The 20,190-nt window shown below is 36.3% G+C and overlaps 2 protein-coding genes across 4 annotated transcripts; both read right to left on the reverse strand.

Moving 5' to 3' along the window:
- Nucleotides 1–547: 547 nt before the first annotated feature.
- LOC130987144 (nudix hydrolase 3) lies at nucleotides 548–13,957 on the reverse strand. Of its 3 annotated transcripts, XM_057910771.1 has the most exons (21): nucleotides 13,515–13,957; nucleotides 12,458–12,637; nucleotides 10,179–10,256; nucleotides 9,662–9,758; nucleotides 8,741–8,874; nucleotides 8,498–8,579; nucleotides 7,764–7,850; nucleotides 7,269–7,375; nucleotides 6,533–6,704; nucleotides 6,166–6,398; nucleotides 5,991–6,072; nucleotides 5,199–5,264; nucleotides 4,845–4,922; nucleotides 4,679–4,774; nucleotides 3,787–3,893; nucleotides 3,475–3,643; nucleotides 2,487–2,570; nucleotides 2,041–2,135; nucleotides 1,840–1,930; nucleotides 1,625–1,771; nucleotides 548–872 (listed from the first exon to the last, which is right to left on the reverse strand). In XM_057910771.1, exons 1-21 carry the CDS (start codon nucleotides 13,604–13,606, stop codon nucleotides 810–812), a joined length of 2,340 nt encoding a protein of 779 aa, XP_057766754.1. In that variant the 5' UTR covers nucleotides 13,607–13,957; the 3' UTR covers nucleotides 548–809. The 3 variants fall into 3 exon arrangements, with proteins under 3 accessions (XP_057766754.1, XP_057766756.1, XP_057766755.1); XM_057910773.1 differs by lacking the exons at nucleotides 10,179–10,256; nucleotides 12,458–12,637; nucleotides 13,515–13,957 and adding an exon at nucleotides 9,872–10,050; XM_057910772.1 differs by lacking the exons at nucleotides 548–872; nucleotides 1,840–1,930 and having other exon boundaries at nucleotides 13,515–13,886.
- A 2,353-nt stretch (nucleotides 13,958–16,310) lies between these two features.
- Nucleotides 16,311–19,784, reverse strand: LOC130987145 (uncharacterized zinc finger CCHC domain-containing protein At4g19190-like). The gene is made up of 7 exons (XM_057910774.1): nucleotides 19,413–19,784; nucleotides 19,013–19,075; nucleotides 18,607–18,740; nucleotides 18,339–18,452; nucleotides 17,910–18,111; nucleotides 16,966–17,080; nucleotides 16,311–16,867 (listed from the first exon to the last, which is right to left on the reverse strand). Exons 1-7 carry the CDS (start codon nucleotides 19,620–19,622, stop codon nucleotides 16,449–16,451), a joined length of 1,257 nt encoding a protein of 418 aa, XP_057766757.1. The 5' UTR covers nucleotides 19,623–19,784; the 3' UTR covers nucleotides 16,311–16,448.
- Nucleotides 19,785–20,190: the final 406 nt, after the last annotated feature.

Genomic DNA, 20,190 nt, shown 5'->3' on the forward strand with positions numbered 1-20,190 from the left:
CCTAGTGTGAAAATTAGGAATTCGTCTCAATCACTCAATAAAATTATCTTAACGGTTGATAATGAGTTGAACCACAATTGTAATTTTCTTGAACCAAAAAACTTAGTATTTTTTGTTTTTTTAAGGTAATTTTATTGAGTGATTGAGACGAATTCCTAATTTCCACACTAGGACTTAATTTCTTATACTCCTTCCGTTCATAATAAAACTTTCTAATTTTATTTTTAAAAATTTCACTTTTTATTTTTAGACTATACCTACCATTAATAATATCCCAAGTTTTTTACATTTTCACCACTCTCAATACAAATTAAAACAACACAACACAACATTTATTACAACGCATTTTCACCACTTCTAATGCACTCAACAACCTTATCTTAAAACAAGTGTCACTTCCTCCTAGAGAAATTTTATTGTGGACAAAGGGAGTACAACATTTCCCATTACAAGAACAAAATAAATTTACAATTAAAAAAAATAATATATTCATTATTCTATCTCTATGGTTGCTTAAACCGATTGAAGGACATATGTTACTCTTTAATTTAAAGAAAAATGTTATTAACTTTATTTAAATTGTGTAATATTGAAAAACAAAATAAACAAGGATATTGTCAAATGGCATCTTTTATCTAGCCATTATTCAGTGCCTACAATAATGTTGAATCATTTTGAGTGCAAATTATTGACCAAAAGCAAGCCAAGTGCCAAGACACGAAAACACTGCAATCTCCTTTGATTCTGGTTTTTTAGGTTTAAGCAAGATTTCCTGCTTCACTGGGATCAGAACAGAACCCTAACAGCAATCAGATTTTGTTGCCAAAGACTTCATCAGCAATAGGGAAATGAGGCAGTATATCAACTGGAACCTGCAATCAGCAATCACAAACCTCACCACAATTATATTCCAAATAATCAATCTACAAACAACTCCGTCCGCCAAAAGTGAGGCACAATTACTATATCGGGCGTCCGCAAAGAGTGTACCACTTTCCTTTTAAGGAAATGGTCCCACCATCCACTTTAATCTTTTAACCTTACAAATACTCTTTATTGACAAAAAAAACTCACTCCAAACTCAACCACATATCTCATAAAGTGGTGGGACCCTTTCTCCACTAAATCAAAATCATCACCAATTTTATTAAATCCCGTGCCCAACTAAAGTGCCCCACTTTTGGCAGACGGAGGGAGTATTTGTTAACTCGTGGCGACGCGCTACGACTGGTTTCTTGGATAGGAATTGTACGAGGAAGGCATGGAATTTTCTCTGATTGTTGATGCCAATATCAAAATCACAAGCATAGTTCGAACATGTGCAAATAGGTATGTGGTGTTGTCCATTGTATATGGTTTTTTAGCAGAATAATTTTTTTTTTTTTTTGAAGTATTAACCTAAAGGAGTGGTTAGAGCAGATGAGAAAAAATGGATTAGCTGATGACTACTGTAAGGCCTGAGAGGTGAATTATGTGTTTAGTCCTTGTGAATAAAGTTGTGAATTGCATGCAAGAATGTTTATATCGTTTTGTATAGTTTACACTAAAACTAACGAATTGTTTATTTGATATGGGATGTATTTATCTCTTGCAAGCACGAGTTTTGAAAAAGATAAGAACATACCTCAATCATTGTCAGTTTTTCAAGCGCGGATTTTAATGGTTGTGTCATCACACAATACTTCAAAAGAAGAGCTTCTGCAGCGCCTTTGTCGCCTCTTCCTTGTATTGTGAGGATCTCTCTACTCAAGCTCTCAACTGCATCTTCAACCTTGAGTGAAAGAAGAAATCCGAGTCAGTTCACTTGAAAGGAAGTGTGCAGTCTTACGCTTATCAAACCTTATCAAAGTCAACAGAAAATGTTCCATCAGGCTGCAAAAGGAAGGCCCCCTTCTCAAATAAATAATTAAACTGCAATGCTTGTCCTTTCCTGCACAATTTTATTATTATTATTATTATTATTTTGACAAAAAAACGTAGGTCATAATTTAGGTGTTTGAATCCCTAGTGTAAAATGTAGTAGTAAAAGAGTACACTTACCCGTGAGCTTCCTCTAAGCCAAACCGTATAGACCGGAAGCAACCAGCAAGGAAAGAAACGTACATGGACTTGAGCAAGGTCTTTGGTAGTAGATTCTGCGGCAACAAGAGAAAGTATACTTTGAGAAGGTTTGAAAGTAACCAAAATATGGAAAGCCCAAATAAGTGCCATTTAGAAAGGTATTGAAGGAACCTTTGTGACTCGAGAAGAGAACTGACTGCAAAATGAGACTTTAAAACATGACAAAAGATTGCCTCCTACAACTACTAGAAGCGATTCTTTAGAATTTAATATGTTGTGCACCAAAGGCTCAAATAATGGGAAAAATATCAATGACTTTATCACAAGATCTGATGCAGAACCAAAACCCTAAGCCCATGACCGTTTGGATTATCATGAACAAAGTAGAAGAAGATAAAAAATTAAATACTCCTACTACTTAGTACCTTGTTAACAAGAAACCTTAGAGCCCAAAGGCCAACAATGTCAGCTTTAGCTTCTTCCAGAGCCGAGTGAACTTCTTGCAACTCCTGTGACATAAACAAAGTTCTTCAACTGTCACTAGACGAGATAGCTTAAAGAAGAAAAATCAACGAGGAAAATCATCATCTCCTTTAAATAAAATACAACCGATAATCCATCTAAGATCTACCTAAGTAGCATATAAGATATTATTTCAACCAGTAACTATCAAGATTTTAGATAATGACAGGAGCATATGTTGGAAAATCAATAACAGTAAAAAGAGAGAAAATGGCAGTATCTGTATGCCCCTATTACTAGGGACTTTTATATTATGTCTGTGCAATAAGTTATTGCTAGTGAGACTGCCCCTAATCTAATGAAGTTCAAGGTGAAAATGGAATATATGGTCAATTATATGAAAAAAAATAAAAATAAAAAAATCCAACTTCCATGCATATTGCTTGAAAGTTCAAATTTATTCTGTTTTCCCCAAATACTATTGACGGTTTCCTTTAAGATGCAACACTTTTACCAGCTACTGACTATTTCAAATATACAGGAGCCTATGCAATGCTATGTTCTTTGTCAATTTAAAACTACTTGGTTTCAGAAAATGTATGATGAGGATTTGTTGAGTTGGCTTCAATATTCACACGTTAGAGTCAACAGTACTGCTCAATGATGAAGACACACATTTTGTACATGAGGCAAATCAAATATATCAATTGTTAGTTGATATAGATGCACACATAATCATATGAAATTTCAGCAGCATTAAACCTAATAGATCCAGCAATTGAAGAACAATGATTCTATATGAACATAGTAATCAAACAGATAGAGAATTAGCAATTTTGTAATCATGATTATGATCTCCACGAAAAATAGATATTTCAGATGATTACATAATAGAAACAGATCTTACATTTTCAGGAGCGAAAGAAAAGCACATTATAGCAATGAAATTACCAGCCTCACAGTCGACTTTTGTCCATTTGGAAGTGTGATTGTATGAGGTCCAATACCATGACAGCACTCATGACAAATCGTGTGAGTGAAGAATGAGTCGAAATCCACATACTTACGTTGTTCCTCAATAACGCATACATGGGCTATAGGCAGAAGAATAAGTTTAAACCTGGTCAAGAAATATACACGGATATAATAAGACCTCAATAAAAGGGAGGAAAAATAAATTCAATTCCAACTTTTCCTGAACAATATCAAGAACTAATGCTCATATATTTGCAATTTTAGAGGCAACATTCGTGGAAAATGTACTTTGCTTCTGAAACATTCTTCAGCATGACCATAGAGGTTCCTTTGTCATTTACTATCCGTTCATCATTTGGAAGGTTAAATGCGATAGTTTGTGGGCCCTTCACGTCCTGCAAAAGAGATGTTTAGCCAACATTCAGTGCTGCAACATATCAGGACAATGTCTTCTAAGCAAGAGAATCATGTAAAATTAATGCAACATAAAAAGAAACTAAACTAATTCAAAACAGTGCGTCTATAGTTTATCAGTATAACAGACAAGGGATGACACAATTAAGGTGTTACAAAATGTCGAAATCAATAGTGATGAAGGACTCTCATAAAGCCTGATGGCAGACAACAAATGTGAAGGTACAGCCACAGAAAGAAGCAGTGAATATCTATTTCAACTACATTAAAAAATGGGGAAAATACTGCAGAAAAACATGAAAAACTAGAAGATTGATGTTACTGGTGCTAAATTAGGCGATGGTTTGATGCACAAATGGACTTTTTTTTATATATAAATCGAAGAAACAAACAAATTAAATTTTTAAAAAGAAATAAGTCAAAGGTCTCCATCTGGGAATATATAAAAAAGTTTCTCTTGTCAAATGATTCTCTAATATAGTAATATTTTCTGGACTAACTGTCTAAATCCCATCTGGGAATATATAAAAAAGTTTCTCTTGTCAAATAATTCTCTAACATTTTCTGAACTAAATGTCTAAATCCCACCAAGGATAGTCGTTTGCAAAATGGAAGGCATAATATGAACTATTACCACATACACATAACTATATCATCATCCAAACAAGATCATCATCATATGTTGCCTTGATCTAAAACACAGAAAAAGCACATGGCATTGCCCCTTGCCTGGAGACATATTTTCCTTTTATCAACAAAAACTTACCCCGGCATTATAAATAAGCCGCACCACTCGAATTGGAGCTGCAGTCACGTCTTCTGATTTATAAAGATCGTCCATTGGAAGATTTTTCTCCAAAACCTAGAAAAGCAATTTTAGACAAGAATGATTGAACAAAATTATAAACAACAAAGATAACTTAGTAGTGCACCTGTAAATGGTCACCAAATAGTTTAAGTTGACAGGTAGCCTCATCATCCCGAACTCCAATAAATGCCTCAAAAGTGGCCTAAGGATGAAATCATGAAGAATATACCACATTAAGGACAAAAGAGTAACACAAATAGTTTTTAGTACTACATGATTTTCTGTAACCATGTGGTATTTGCAGAACAACAAGTTTTAGAATCATCAGAAATTATAATATAAGTAGCAATTTTTAAGAATTGTCACTTGGAACCACATTTCCAAACAAATCTTCTGTTCCTCAATCCCTAGATATGTTTTTGTGTGCTGCCTACAGACCGAGTTCATTAAAACATAAAACAAAGGCCAATCTAAATACCTTGTATCCAAAAAGTGCGTCTTCATATGTCTCATATGGACCAATAGTAATATCCAGCTTTGAATCCTTTAAACATAAAAACAAAGCAATCTTATCCTTCAATGCAAAAAATAATGTATAATATATGATGACATTATTGCAGTGATGAACAAAAAGAGAAGATAGTCTGGCCTTAAAGAAAAAAGGACAGAAAATCTGGTTCATCCCTGCCCCTTCTTAGATTGTTTACTACATACTAGCAGCTTATACTTCCTAAGATCGGTGGAATAGTGTGAAAATCACTTGAAAGTAGTTATAATAAATTAATAATAAGCTTTACTATGAAGATTAAAGCTAAAATAAATATATCCTAGGGTCTGTGATAAGGTGAATTATCTGCATAATAGAGGCTATCATTTGCCAGCTATACATCACTTTTCTGAAGTACTGTCTCATGTTAGAAAGATATAGGAGAACCTTGAATACTGTGAGGAATTCCTTGAGGTGGTGTGAAGTAGGGTTAAGTTTATTATTGATTGGTGGGTTTCGGTACATAAAGAACTTAAAACTCCTTACTGAGATTATTACAGATTGAAGTACCGTGGAGTGGTAGAACTTATTTTTCCTCCGGACCCCTCCTCCCCGTGTACCTTTTTTGTTTTCATCAAGAAGGCTGATATTCATAACTAACATATTTAGCATAAGAAATTCACTGGAAGAAAGAATCACAGAATATCATATCTGAAGGTCAAAAGAAAACTAACAAGTCATTTTAAGTTGAGCATATGAAATATCAAAGACGTGTAAACTAACCAATTCCATCCAGGCAATATCTGAATCGTAGTACTCATTTGATAGGAAGGCATCAGCCTTGCTATGCAATAGCTTCTTCAAACTGCACCAGTAAGATTTACTTATTGCAAACAAGTTGTTGCTATAATCTGCTTGTTTTCAGAGACTTGAATCTCAGGAATAAGCAAAACTATACCTGAAACAAGTGGTCAAGTCCCCAGCTTTGTGCAATAGATCAGAAGCCTTAGTAAGAAGAGCATTATACTCTTGAGAGTAAGGCACCATATACAAATCATGAGCGCTGCCTGGGGTGGCTGCTGAAAGAGACTCATCCAATATTCTCTCACTTTCCCTTTTGATTACATTGAAAAAGCCAATCGCTTCTTTCTGTTTATCTTCTGGAAGACTCTTTTTCCATAATTCAAATTCCTATAATAAGCACTTCAAATTACCTCACATGCACTAAAAAGTGGCCGTTGAATGACAACCTACGCAACAAGTACATTATGAAGATGCCATGCATAACTATTTTTTTTACACAGATACAAGATTGGCGTATATACCATTTTGTCCATATCTGGAGGATAAAAGTTTGCACCAGGTGGTTTGGCAACCGAAAATGCTGTCCTATATTCAACTCCCTTCCACCCTGCCACTGGCTTTGTAGCTTCAGGAAGCAGCTTCACTGCTGAGTCTGCAGTGGTCAAGAATGCCTCATTTTCATCGAGACATGACCTTTCAAGAAAAACAGATAAAGCAAAACTCAGAGGAGCTAAATATCACAACAAAGCTTACAAATGAGATTCAGAATCCTCCCAAGATTTTTAGTTATAGAAAATGCATGTAATGAGAAGTTTCGACAATTCAATAGTGTAACAACTGCAAAATTAAATTAGTTGCAAGCTGTCTAGTTTTTTTCAACAGTTCAATACGACAACTTAGCAATGTGTGGGGTAACAAGAACGGTAAGTCATGAAAGAAAATGCTAGAAGCCTACTAAGAAATCACATTCAAACTTATACATGGGGACCCATGTCTGAGAGAACAAATGGACAAAAAGGATACTAAGAAGCCTCCTAGTTATGTTCCATGACTTAATGGAATGAATGGATAAAAATACAGCATGAAGAGATACAGATCTGTAACTTATCAACGTCTGGAGTTAGAAGAATTATGAGTCTTCAATAAAAATGCTTCAGAAACCTTCTAAGGTGCCAAAGTTAAACAGATATATCATATATGAGTAGATACCAAACCGACAGAGCAAATAAAGTCCAGTAATTTAGGAAGCAAGTGTACCATGGACTCTTGTTGACAGCAAAATACATCCACTTTAAGTTGTTCAACGGAGACTCGTCAGCATGCAGCTCTAGCCAGTCTCTCAAAGATGGATTGCTGAACCAGACCTGTTTTGAAGAAGTGAAAATAAGAGAACACAAAAAGAAACCAGTATTGCGCTCATATATTTAAAAAAAAGTATTATTACCAATGAATCTGCAGGAATTAACTGATAATTGGAACAAAAGCAGGTTTCCCTTGTGAGATGAACCCAAATGTTTGCAGAATAAAAGTAAAACAGTGAAAGTACAGGTTGGTAGGGGAAGTACCTAAAGGTTCAAATCAGGAAGAAATAAAGCCCATCGCAGCACACATGTAAAACCACAAAAACAAAAATTACAAATAAATAACCCTTTGATATTTTAGTTAACCTTCCTATCCTAACCATTATAACTAAATCAACAAAAGGAAAATGAGTTCTTAACTTGTCCTGCACAAATGAGGCAGGGGTACAACCTGAATGAAGAAAATGTGGTCCATTATTTTTGCAGCTTTTACAAGTAATGCCAGAACTTCCTTGTCTTCACTGCTGAGGCCTGTCAACTGTATAGCACAGGTAGCAAAAGTTAAATTAGAGCAACGATATTTTCTTTATGGAATCACAGCTAATCACTTTCAAAAAGGCAGATTCATTCAAATTTGAACAGAGTTGCTAGTACAACACTGACTGGTAAAGGAGTGACATAATTTGAAATAGTTGGTCTTTTCTCCTTCTTTCCTTTTTTATTTGCCTCCAAATATAGTTATGCTATCAAAAAGATAGGATGAAAGATCCAAGCAGTGGACCTCACTTATGTAAAAGGAGACGTCTCGGATTCATACTCACTCTCATCCCCTCCCAAACTCAAAATAGATATATAAATAATGAGATGGGAAAAAAAAGAGAAATCGGTATCTTAATTCATAGGTAACTCCTCATCCCCCTATGGTTATTTTAGCTTAATGAATATCATGCGAAAAATACAGGTTGAACATTAGAGAGTCAGATTTCAGCCAAAAGGATTATTTTCATGGCTCATGCCATTTGTGATTGCTATAAGTAAATTAAGAAATAAAGACTATGAAAAAAGTTAAAGAGTATGCAAAAGATGACACCACAATGACTATTTGCTGCTCATTTGAACTCAAAAAAATCAACTCTTCAGCAAACAAATCACATTGGGGAAGAAATAAATTATTTGAAGTTAAACCTCTGCACCAAGGGAAACACGAGCATAACGATTCAGCTGCTTTTGTAGAATCATAGCACGTGTTTCAGCATTTTGTTTGTACCTACAGATATAGAAGTTCAGCACATTAGCATGAATCATTATTACTAGAAAAAAGACTATGCTCCACAAAATTGGGGTAAGAAAAAGAAAGGCACTCTACTAATTAGAAACAAAGTCTATCAAAAGAATTGTGACATATATCAGAAGTACTTCATCGCATACCTTTTTGAAAGTATCTCAAAGAGCTTACAATATTGATCATTGACATCATAAGGCACATATTGAGGATCTTTCTTCGCTAGCAAGCTTCTATACTCCTCAAAATGTACATATTTAACTGCTGAAACCTCAGATTCCTTCAACAATAATCATGCGAATAAGATTTCTGCAAGCTTGTCTTTGCAGAGTTTCATAGAACAACTTATTGCAGATGAACTCAAAGTGGAATGAGAATATAACTAGAATGCTTTCTCACCTAACAGGAATCTCAATAAAATCATAGCAAAATTTATTTCTGTTGGCCATCTTTTTAACAATGACAAAAGGCTTATGAGATATTTAGAGTTGTTACAAGAAGGTCCAGAAGAGTCTATCATATCCGTTGAATATCCACCACCTAGTGCAAGAGGAGCTTTTTTATGTGCAGTATATGGAAATGGAATTATGAAGAAAATACAGGTTACAGCACACAGAATTTTAAATATAATTAGCAAGAAGAACTAGTGGCAAGTTACTTTCTGGGAATAGCAATACCACATCATGTTGAATGCCAGATGGTAAAATGAATTATCTTGGATGGAAATAGGCTGCAGTTAAGACAAAGCTAGTGTGAACAGGATCAACGACAAAACACCAGTAGGTTTCTCAAATGATGTAGACTCCAAAACAGATTGAAGGTTCCTCCACAATAATATCGTGGAGATGAAGATCAGTTCCATGCAACAACTTGGAAGGAGTCATATGTGAAATGGGACAGCCTCGAGTAAATTGTGAAAAAAAACATAATTAACCACAAAACAAGATACAAAGAAATTACTATCTCACAACATTAAGCAACACCATGAAAATAATATTGAAACCGAATTTTGTATAGGCAACCGCACAAGTTCAAAATCTTCTATTGATAAACATAAGCATCCACACCTGAAGGGTAAAGGCGTCCAGTGGAATTGGGTCTATTGTTGTCACAAGATAGACATCACAGTATTCATTGTTAATGAATTTCCCTTCATTTGTGACCCTACAATAAGATGCATAAGATAATCATACATTAGACTAAAGGAATTCCAAGACACTAGATCAACTCTATACAAGGAATTCAGAGAAACTTTATCGGCAATTACAAAACTTTACGTGGGGAATTGTTTCGTGAACACCCATATAAAGGAATTATGAGACTCGGACCAACTCATCTCTCGCTTTATAGGGCATTTGCAGTCACGTTCAGAATGATAATTTCAGGTGTATCATAAATATATCAACCTTAGCAACAACCACAAAAGCAGCAGAATAAGGTCATGTTCTAGCATAAATGATGAAGTGAAGAGGAGTAAACTTATAAAAGTAAAGGTCCCACCTATTAAATACTATTAATAACTACCATTCATGAACAAGACGCAAAGTCCAACTGAAAACTATATTTGTAATTTCTTTGACCAACCATTCTTCAAGCAAAACATATAGTTGTTCGAACGCGTCCTTCGGAAGTATAATACCAAGCTCTTCCTGAACCTCCCTCCTATAAGCATAGAAATATTTTCTTCAGATATAACCAATCTAAAAATGAAAACCAATACATCCTGATCAATATGATTAAGTATAGACATATTCATGAACGGTCGAGAACCAGAAGTCATCATGTTAACAAAAGAAAAGAACATTTGGGGTTCAGTCATCCATTTAAACAGTACAGCATCGTTCGGTAGGTGTGCACGACTTAACATTAGTATTACGCAAGCATAAACAAACTTGCAAACTCCAGATGCGATATTAATGATAAAATATTCAATCTGACAACATTACAGAGTAATTAACAGGTGCAGTTCACATGGACTAGCATCCTCTCATAGAAAGATGCATGAAATTTTTACCATGGAAAAAAACCAACCCCACATAGAATTATGATGTTCATAAACTGAAACGCCCCGAATTTATGATAAAAAAACCGGTTTTCTTCAAAATGATCCAATATAGTATTATGAATAATGATCATAATTCTAGTTCTCCCAGAATTATTGTTTTACTCATCGGTCCCTTTTTTTCATCTCCCAAATTTTTCTGGCGAGATCGCCTCAGCACTACTACCACTGCCTTTCTCCCTTTCATCATTATGCATGTTTGTGTTGAACAGTATACATATTTTGTGTTTTACATTAAGCAGACAAAATACGCTTATACCTTCTTATCATTAAAAATCTGTTTAAAGCTTAGAAAAATACGAAAAATCTCAACCATTGGATAAAACAAGATCAACGGATGAGATTGGATACTACATACTACCTATATGATCCCTCTCTCTCTCTCTCTCTCTCTATCTCTATATATATATATATATTATATATATAGGGAAGGGCTACCGTGAGAGCACCTCTTAAAATAAGAAATAAGAACTAGGAAAAATATATGAATTTTATGTAGAATACGTATGAATTCTCTGTATAAAGGTATGAATTGCGAAAAATAAATTTTTGCTACCTTTGGGATTCGAACTCAAGATCATGAATTCATCCAACAGGATGATCCTGTTGATGAATCAACCGTAGATCTTGATGATCTAAGGGCTGCAAATGATTCTTATTTTATATCTTAAAAAGTGTACTTAGGGATGAGATTCGATAGTACCCAACCCTTAGGTAGTATGTGCTACTCAATCTTGACCATTTATTGTGTTTATTCGGATGCTCCAAATTGAAGCCACGTGGATCCGCAATTTTTTTAATTATGTCGAGGGGTATGATTGTAAAAATGATTACCCCATGATTTGCGTGGCTTATGCATATGTGGTAGAAAATATATGCAGGATGTTGTTTAACTATATAAGCCCACGTTTGGTTGGGTGTTTTAAGAGGTTGGAAAGGGAATCAAGTAATTGAATCCATTACTTGTTGTTTGGTTTGGGTAATGAGATAATCATTACCCTTACTTGAGGGTAACCCAATTACCCAATTTGTTACCCCTCAAAATAGAGGGGAAACAAAAGAAAGGGAATCCCTTACTAATGATTCCTTTCCATTGTTAAACCAAACACTTAATAAAAGTAATGGTTATTGCTATCATTCCACTCCTTTATTTGATTTCATTCCCTTTCCATTCTTCTATTTGAACCAAACGAGCACTAAATATATTTGCTTAATTTATGCAGGTTAAATGTATGCAATTTCCAGGTCTCTTATTATCTCATCTCTCTTTTTCTTTTCTCCATTCTACACAAAGCCTTTCCCCAAAAGTGTCAATCTCTCACCCTTGTTCTCACTCAAAATATGGCCAAATCAGCCGCCGGAAACCACCACAACCTCCACCATAGGCCACTTTTTTTAATCTCCTACATTAATCTGTCGAAATCACCATAAAAATGCTATTGTCCCCTTTCTCCCTTTCATCAGAAAAGCAACACATGTAGTTTAGGTTGTAAATTTTTGAATTTACTTTATCCATGTTTGTGTTCAACACTATGCATATTTTTGTTCAAACGTATGCATATTTTGTTCTTAGCAGTAAGCGTAAAAAATACGTATACACACCTCTTACCATTAAAAATTAATTTAAAACTTAAAAAATCTGAACCATTGGATAAACAAGATCAACGGATATGACTGGGTATACAAGTATCACAAACCTTCACGTAGTAAGAAGGAAATGATTCTAGAGCCAAATACCTAGTGGCATGTCAAGCTATAAGAATGCAATCAGTTTCAATCTACACAATAAAATGATGAATACCTCGCTGTGACAAGAGATGAATCTCCTGCGGAGATATGACCTGCACTAGAGATGTCCCAATGGCCAGGCCAGGAATCTTTGCATTCAGCACGAAGTTGAATAAGGAGTTCTTGCGTACTCTCAGCAAATATCCACACATGTACAGCTCGATGATAGTCACCATCTCTGTGGACATCACCCCTACAAAGGTAAATGGTACATATAGGTTTATTAATATTACCCAAAAAAGTTAACATTTGTTCTTCTTTATGCAAATACAGTTAGGAAACTGAAGATCCGAAGAAAAGCCAATCTAGCAGCCGTCGTTCCACAAAGTTATTTATTTATCAACCAAATATTACATAATACAAAAAAAAACTGTTTTCTAATAAAGATTTTGTATGCACCACCAGCTAAGAAGTATAGCTTTAATTGCACCACATCTCCAAATCAAAAGACGAAAATAAGATTTACTCTCCTATGTTGCAGACAAGATCTTCTCAGAATTTTCCAACATTTTAACTACATTAAATCCTGCAGAATTTCCATATGATGCAAGTTGCAAATGCCGAAACACTGCAATAATCAAGGCATCATGTTTGCTTCAAAAATTACATTCCATACCACTGAGACTGAAAGATGCAAACAAAAGCCATCCCACTGAAAGAAACACACACACACACACTTCAGGCAAAGATAACAATTTTGGAGATCAAATGGGAAGCAGAGTTCCATTCTGCTATTAACATTCGTCACATTTAAACTGTTAACATCAACAAATCTCAACTGAAATCACTTGGAATCATTCATTTTCAATTTATCATGCGAAATTCAAGTAGACCTCTAATTCTCAGATACATTAACAACAGTAAAACCCTTTAGTTTGTAGAACATGCTCGACGCCAATTCGTGGAGAAAAGTAGGGGGAGAAAAAGACATAATCCCGTATAGCAAAACTACCAAAAATCAGTGAATTTAAATAGAAAGTTGATAGAACCAGCACGTCCGATTGAGTCTTCATTTATTGATCGTCTTCCATGAAAACGAGTTGGAGAATAAAAGGGTTTTCACTTTTCACCTGGGTTTTGAAACGCCAGTTTTCTCTCCAGTCTTGGTGAGGACATCAAGATACTCTACTTGGACAACCTGCTCACTCAAATGAGTAGACATTGCTTTGAATTTGTTTGATAATATGTCAGAAAGAGGAGAGGAAAATTGGGTTAAGAAGCGATGGTGGATTAGTGGAAGAATCAACAATTTTTCCTTTTGAATTATGGGAATAATTGACAAAATGGCTCAACTTGGGATTAAATTACTGCATTCATTTCTCCCGGCAGAAAAGGGACTTTATCTGCAGAAACAATTGTTTATGAGAATATTTTATTCATTTTCTGTGGAAATTTTTGAATTGGAAGACGCGTGGTGATTGGATTAGGATTCTTAACAATGAACCTCAAAGAATTTGTAAAATGTGGCCAAGGAAACTTACTAGGAAAATATACACCTCATCACCCAAGATTCTAATTCATTGTGCATGTAAAATCTCTTACAAATGCTCCTTAAATTTCGTTTATCTTACATATTAATGTAATATCATTGTTATTTGTTTACATCATTGATTTCAAAACTCGTATTGTGATAGTGATATAGATGAATGTTTTCATATAAATTATTATTACCATCGTAATGGTAGTATTTGAACATGTTAATGCTATTGGTTATCATCATGTTAATTTTAACCACGAAATATACTTACAAATTAGTACTTGCATTGTAATAGTAATATATTTGTAGGATCGTTTATGTATCATTTTTCAGATTTTTAAGGCCAACGGAGCAATGCCTTTTTTTTAAGTGGGAATATGGGATCAAACCTTTTAAACCTTATATATATATATATATATATATATATATATATATATATAGGGGAGGGCTAAAATAAATACATTTTTTTAAGATATAAAATAAGAATCATTTTCAGTCTTTAGATCATCAAGATCTACGGTTGATCCATAACCCTGTCGGATGGATTTATCTTATTTATTATTTTAAGATGTGTTCTCACGATACCCCACCCCTATATATATATAAATTACAAGAGATATCTACCTATAGTCTCATTACAAATATCACACTCTCTATAATAAAATATAGGGCAAAGGTGCAGATTAGTCCCTGAAATCGACCCCCCTAGAGCGTTTAGCCCCCATACTCGATTAAGGCGGGTTGATCTCCCTGAACTCCCGAGAAAAAGGTGCAACTAAACCCACGCATCAAACGGCGCCTAAACGCCGTTTCTTCCAGTTTTTTATTTATTTTTTAAAGCGGGCCCCAGGTATACTGCCCTCGTCGCCAAGGACACCGACAAGGCTTGCCAGGACATGGAGAAGGTCTTGAAGGTTGGAATCAAAGAGGAGACAGCGGCGGCGGCTGCGGAGTCGGATAATAATTCATTTGGCATCATATCGAAGGAGTTCCTCCGGCGGCACGGGGTCCACTTGTTCGGAGCGGCGAGCACGTGGTTCTTGATCGACATCACCTACTACGGCCAGAACCTCTTCTAGAAGGAGATCTTCACCACTGTGGGGTGGCTGCCGGTGGCCAAGACGATGAGCGCATTCAATGAGGTCTTCAAGATCTCACTATCTCAGTTCAAGATGATCTATGATATATATACATGGTTTAAATTGAGTTTGTGTCAACGAGCTCGGGCTCGACTTGTGTATGTGGACTATTATTGTATGTTGCATTGTTTGAGTCGAGTCAGAGGGCAGGGGCTTGGGCATCTGTCCGACTGAGCGAAGGGAAGACGGAGATTGAGGGCCTAGGGCTCAGTGGCGTTCGCCGGAAATCAAAAGGAGGGGGGTTAGGAGGTGGCGTCTGGAACTAGGATCTAAGGTTCAGGCGAGGATAGAGGGCGAGGCGACAGCTGGTGGCTGTTGTTGGTGCGGCCGCCGGAGGACAGAGGGAGATAAGGGATGGGTGTAGGTGTTTGTGTGTGTTCTATGGCCGGAGTTCAAGAGAGAGCGGCGGAGGCCCGCCCTGTGGGTTACGTTTCCGTCGGATCCGGAAGAGATGAGAGTGAGGGCAGCGGCTGGCTTGATGCGGTCGCCGGAGAAACGAGAGGGAGAAGGAGGGGCAGCAGACCTTGCGTCTTTGTGAGGTTTAGAGAAAAGTAGAGCTGAGAGGGTGGCTGGCGGCGATCCCCGTCGCCGGCAAAAGAAGGAGGAGGCAGACTGTGAGTGTGAGTGTGAGAGGATGCGTGAGTTTTTTTTTTTTTTTTTTTTTTTTTTTTTTTTTTTTAATTTTAAAGATAACGGCGTTTAGGCACCGTTTGGTGCGTGGATTTAATTGCACCTTTTTCTCGGGAGTTCAGGGAGGTCAACGCGCCTTGACCGAGTATGGAGGGCTAAACGCTCTAGGGGGATCGAGTTCAGGGACTAATCTGCACCTTTGCCCTAAAATGTATCATTACAAATGTCTCATTCCTTTTTTGACAACATATTCTCTCTTTATACCTAATATTTAAACAATTTCCACCAACTCACTTTATCTACTAATTACATATTTTTTAATCTTCGTGTCCAAAAGTAATTGGACATTTGTAATAGAACAGAGGGAGTATTATATAATCAAATAAGTCACTCGTACGTAGACAAGACCTCTACAAAACCACTATCCATACAAAAATGAGAAAACTACACCGCACGCAAAATTAAACCTAAGACCTCTCACAAATAAAAGTCTTTGAGTGCTTCACCTTTGCTTCTTGAGTTAGGGCTCCTTGGCCTTTAAACCTCTTTGTTAAGACTAAGTTTATCAGTGTTGTTCCACCCAACCCGGTCGACTGCGACCACCACATAGATAAATGAAATTGAAAAAAAATCAAGTGGTTGGATTAAGAGGCGTTCGACAAGCTCAAAATCACCATTGGTCTCTCTCTCTCTCCTCTAAAATACAGCAATAGTAGCGAGACGCTTGTATATATTCTATTTGTTTTGATGAGGTTCCATTAATCTGATGAAGAAACGGAATGATGTCGTCGACGTTGATGTTGATGACTGTGCTGATGAGGATTATGACTGTGCCGATGGCGTCTACGTCCTCGATCAGAATCAGACGCCTCAGAGGAGCTCGAATGTCGATGCTTGCGTCTGTTGCTCCTTCTCCAATGCCTGTTGCTATCTGAGCTTTCGGATGGACTCGACCCAGACTGCTCTCGCTTCTTCCTCTTATGTCTTTTCTTTACTCTTCCCCTCCTCTCGTCACCAGATGACGATTCGCTCCCTTCATCGTCTCTTATTTCTTCATCGGGTGAAGGAGAACGTCTCTTGTTCGACTTCTTTTTCTTCTTCTTCTTCTTCTTCTTCTTCTTCTTGCTTGAAGAAAAGTTTGTTAGCAACTCTGGTATGTTAGCTTCACTTAGGAATCCTGCATATAAGATAAAAAGAACATTAATACACATTCACATTCACATTCTCAAAACACCGATGCAGTGACTTATATGATGCAACGCATAAAGCTTTCACCTCCATACTCATCAAATATGTCATCAGCAACTATCTGCTGATTGGGGTCGTCGGGATTGAAACCTCCACGAGGAGGGCTCATTCCCGGCTGCTGTTTCAGCTCCCACTTTAAAGGCTGCAAGAGAGAAGAAAGAACAGATAAAATATACATCTCGCTTTAATAAATATAATATTTATATTAATTATTAACATAGTTCAAGATTTTCCAGTGTTCCAAAATTATTCTTCAGCGTCATTATGGGTCTAATTTGGATGCTCAGTCTAAGGATGGTGCAGCCATGCACACTCGCTCTAAAACGTAGGGTGGAGTTTGGTTTAGTCAAGCTACATGATTGGAACTTATTTTAAGATATGGCACACTGAGAATTTGAAATTGAGGACCACAGGGTACATTGCCCGTATGCATGAACTAATTTTCTCCGCTCAAAACATCTTTCCACTGCCATTACTATCTACCCCATCCCACCCTAAAGAAAACGAAATTCCATTCTTTGTTCACTGTATATTTCGGTACCTTTTCCCCATGCCGCTGTTAGTACTAGTGATTCATCAACAAAGAAAACATATGCCATAAAATTTAATTTTATGAACGAGTCAGGTGATTTAAGCTACATAGAAAGAAGATCCTCAGAGTATTTTATGTGCCCATAAGTAGCTGTATCCTCACGAATTAGTTCAGTATTCCAAGAGCTTCTGTAAAAATCTCAAATTCCCCAAGTCTGTTTCCTTTTGTCCCAACTCCTTCACAATATTCACATGTTCTGTTCAATATCTACCATGGGCATTTGGCATATATTTATCATCTTGCATGGATATAAAACATCAAATATCACAATTGCAGCATCACATCTAGCTCTAGCAGAGATTGGCTCTAATCAAAAGCTAATTGAATTCAATTCTGATACAGTGCACAGCTAAAAGCAACATGGGATATCGATGATTACCTCACTAGCATCAGTCTGAGCCAGAATGGCTGTTAAAGGGTCATCCCGTTTTAATCGACTTTCCTCATTAGGCATTATTGCATCCTTTAATGGACATTCACGATCACCACTTTGATGGCCGTAGTTCCCACATCTAAGACATTTCACATTGCGAATCTCAACTCCAAATGGTTTTGCCCGGCCAGCAACACCAGTATCTAACCTGAAAAGAATTTTTTATGAGGGCAAAAAGAAATCAAGTCATCTTATATATATCCTCAGAAGTCAGAACCTCATGTCATTCCCCAGAGCCATAACCCATTAAAAAAAAAAAGGCTCGAAAGTTTTCATCTTTGAAATATACCTCCAGAATTAAGCAAAACTTTGAAACAGCTTAATATAACATGTCTGCCACATAATCTTTATAGAAGAAAAAGTATTCACACGCACTTTGGAGCATTTTTGAGGACCTCAAATTGTTCTTCAGTAGGTAAAGCACGACCAAAAACATCTTTTGGCGCTTGTTTCTTTTTCTCCCCTGCAGAAGGTCCATTTTCCGTCTTCCTAGAAAAGTATCAGATAACATATTAGTTGACATAAGAAACAGAACACAACTCAACCTTCCCTATAAAAAAAATAACAGTATGGGTAAATACAACAACACGCCTCACATATCCACATAGAATATAAAACAAACTTATCAAGTAAAGTCTATTACATCGAAGATGAGCCCTCTTCGAGAGATTGCTCCAGCTTTCTTTTCTCATCAGCAATCTCAGCAGCTTTAGCACTTTCCGCATTGTAACCAGGAGGCTTTACATATAAAAAGCTTACAGCTTGCATCATTTCCAACTGATTGTAACAAGAAATAAAAATCCAGTCAATGCAGTCAATAATTTGCATCTATGAACGAATAAAGAATAAATGCATTCTTGCATACAAGAGAAGCACTACAAGACGTGTAAAGTGGCAAGTCAGATCATATGTCGATAATATATGCTATGTAGTACTTTAAACAAGATGTATGTGTGTCTGTTCATTGCCTAAAACATCCATATCTCGTTTTTCCTATCGAATTTCATAGATATAGGAAATCATTTCCATCCTACACTTCTAAGAATTACCTTTTCTTTTTCTTTATTTGAAAGAAGTGCAGTCTGCCGAAGAAAATCCTGTTGTTGAGCATACTGGAAACAACAAAAAATAGCAAAAAACTTAGAAACATAAAGCATCAAAATCTCTATACATCAACATATTACGAAGCAAGATTTTGAAAGGAAAAAAAAAAAAAAAGAAACAGCGCTGATTGAATGAAGAACACATACAATGAACAGAACAACTGAATCAGAAATTCCAGTGGAGCTTAATAACTATATGGAAAAACAAACATAGCATAACACTCAACAATTCCAATTCCCAAACACCCAACTCTATCCCAATTCAAAAAAAGAGAGAGAAAAAACCCCCAATTTCCAACAACACGACATTCAATGCAATGAACGAATGACGGAAGGCAGTGCGCACCTCGCGCGCGACCTCCTCGGCGCGGCGCTGATTTTGCGAGTGGGTTTGCTCGGCGATCCATTTGCGGCGCTGGTTTGGGTAGGAGAGCGGGTGCCAGGGCTTCTGGTTGAGGAACGAGTGCGACCACGCCGTCCCGGCCTTCGTCTTGTAGTCGACTTCGCCGCCTTTGTCCTTGTTGCCGGCTCGGAACCCTCCGGCGCCCTCCTCCATGATTGGAATCCGGTTCTTGCCGAGCTCACGTGGCCGTGGTTCTGCGCGTTTGTATGTGATTACTGCTTATCGTTCACCTTGCCGCTATAAAAGTTGCAAGGATAAATTTCTCCCTAACCCTCTAGATGCACTCTTAAGTATTTTATGTAAAATTTTGCATACATACACGATGAGTAATGTGCTAATATACGAAATATACGTTGTATGATATAATGTGCTAATATACCTTGTTTATGAGTTTTGGAAATTTTCCACATTCAAAACATTATCAGTATTATCAGTACAAACTAGTGTCTAACCCGTCAAATTTCGATCGGTATTATTTGTTATTATAATTTATTTATATATATATATATATATAATGTATAAATTATTTTATAATATATTTATAAATTATGGAGATTATTCATTAAAAAAATATTAACATATCATGTCAAACTTATATAATTAAAAAGGTCAACATACATGTAAAACTAAAATACAAAGATTTCTTAAAAAGGACTTCCATCCACCCTTTTTATTCCATCTATTTTACTTGCAAAATATCCATAAAAATGAACAAAATTAT

The sequence above is a fragment of the Salvia miltiorrhiza genome, chromosome 5 (assembly GCF_028751815.1).
Source record: "Salvia miltiorrhiza cultivar Shanhuang (shh) chromosome 5, IMPLAD_Smil_shh, whole genome shotgun sequence".
Lineage (NCBI taxonomy): Eukaryota > Viridiplantae > Streptophyta > Magnoliopsida > Lamiales > Lamiaceae > Salvia > Salvia miltiorrhiza.

Bases quoted from the DNA above. Each gene is read 5' to 3' on its own strand.
- LOC130987145 (XM_057910774.1), bottom strand. From the start codon at position 19,622: ATGGAGGAGGGCGCCGGAGGGTTCCGAGCCGGCAACAAGGACAAAGGC. The intron at 18,741-19,012 runs GTAATTCTTAGA...TGTTACAATCAG, and splicing joins CAAATAAAGAAAAAGAAAAG to TTGGAAATGATGCAAGCTGT. The intron at 16,868-16,965 runs GTGAAAGCTTTA...TCTTATATGCAG, and splicing joins CATATTTGATGAGTATGGAG to GATTCCTAAGTGAAGCTAAC.
- LOC130987144 (XM_057910771.1), bottom strand. From the start codon at position 13,606: ATGTCTACTCATTTGAGTGAGCAGGTTGTCCAAGTAGAGTATCTTGAT. The intron at 7,851-8,497 runs GTTTAACTTCAA...TGTGCTATACAG, and splicing joins GTGTTTCCCTTGGTGCAGAG to TTGACAGGCCTCAGCAGTGA. The intron at 6,073-6,165 runs GTATAGTTTTGC...TTACTGGTGCAG, and splicing joins GACTTGACCACTTGTTTCAG to TTTGAAGAAGCTATTGCATA.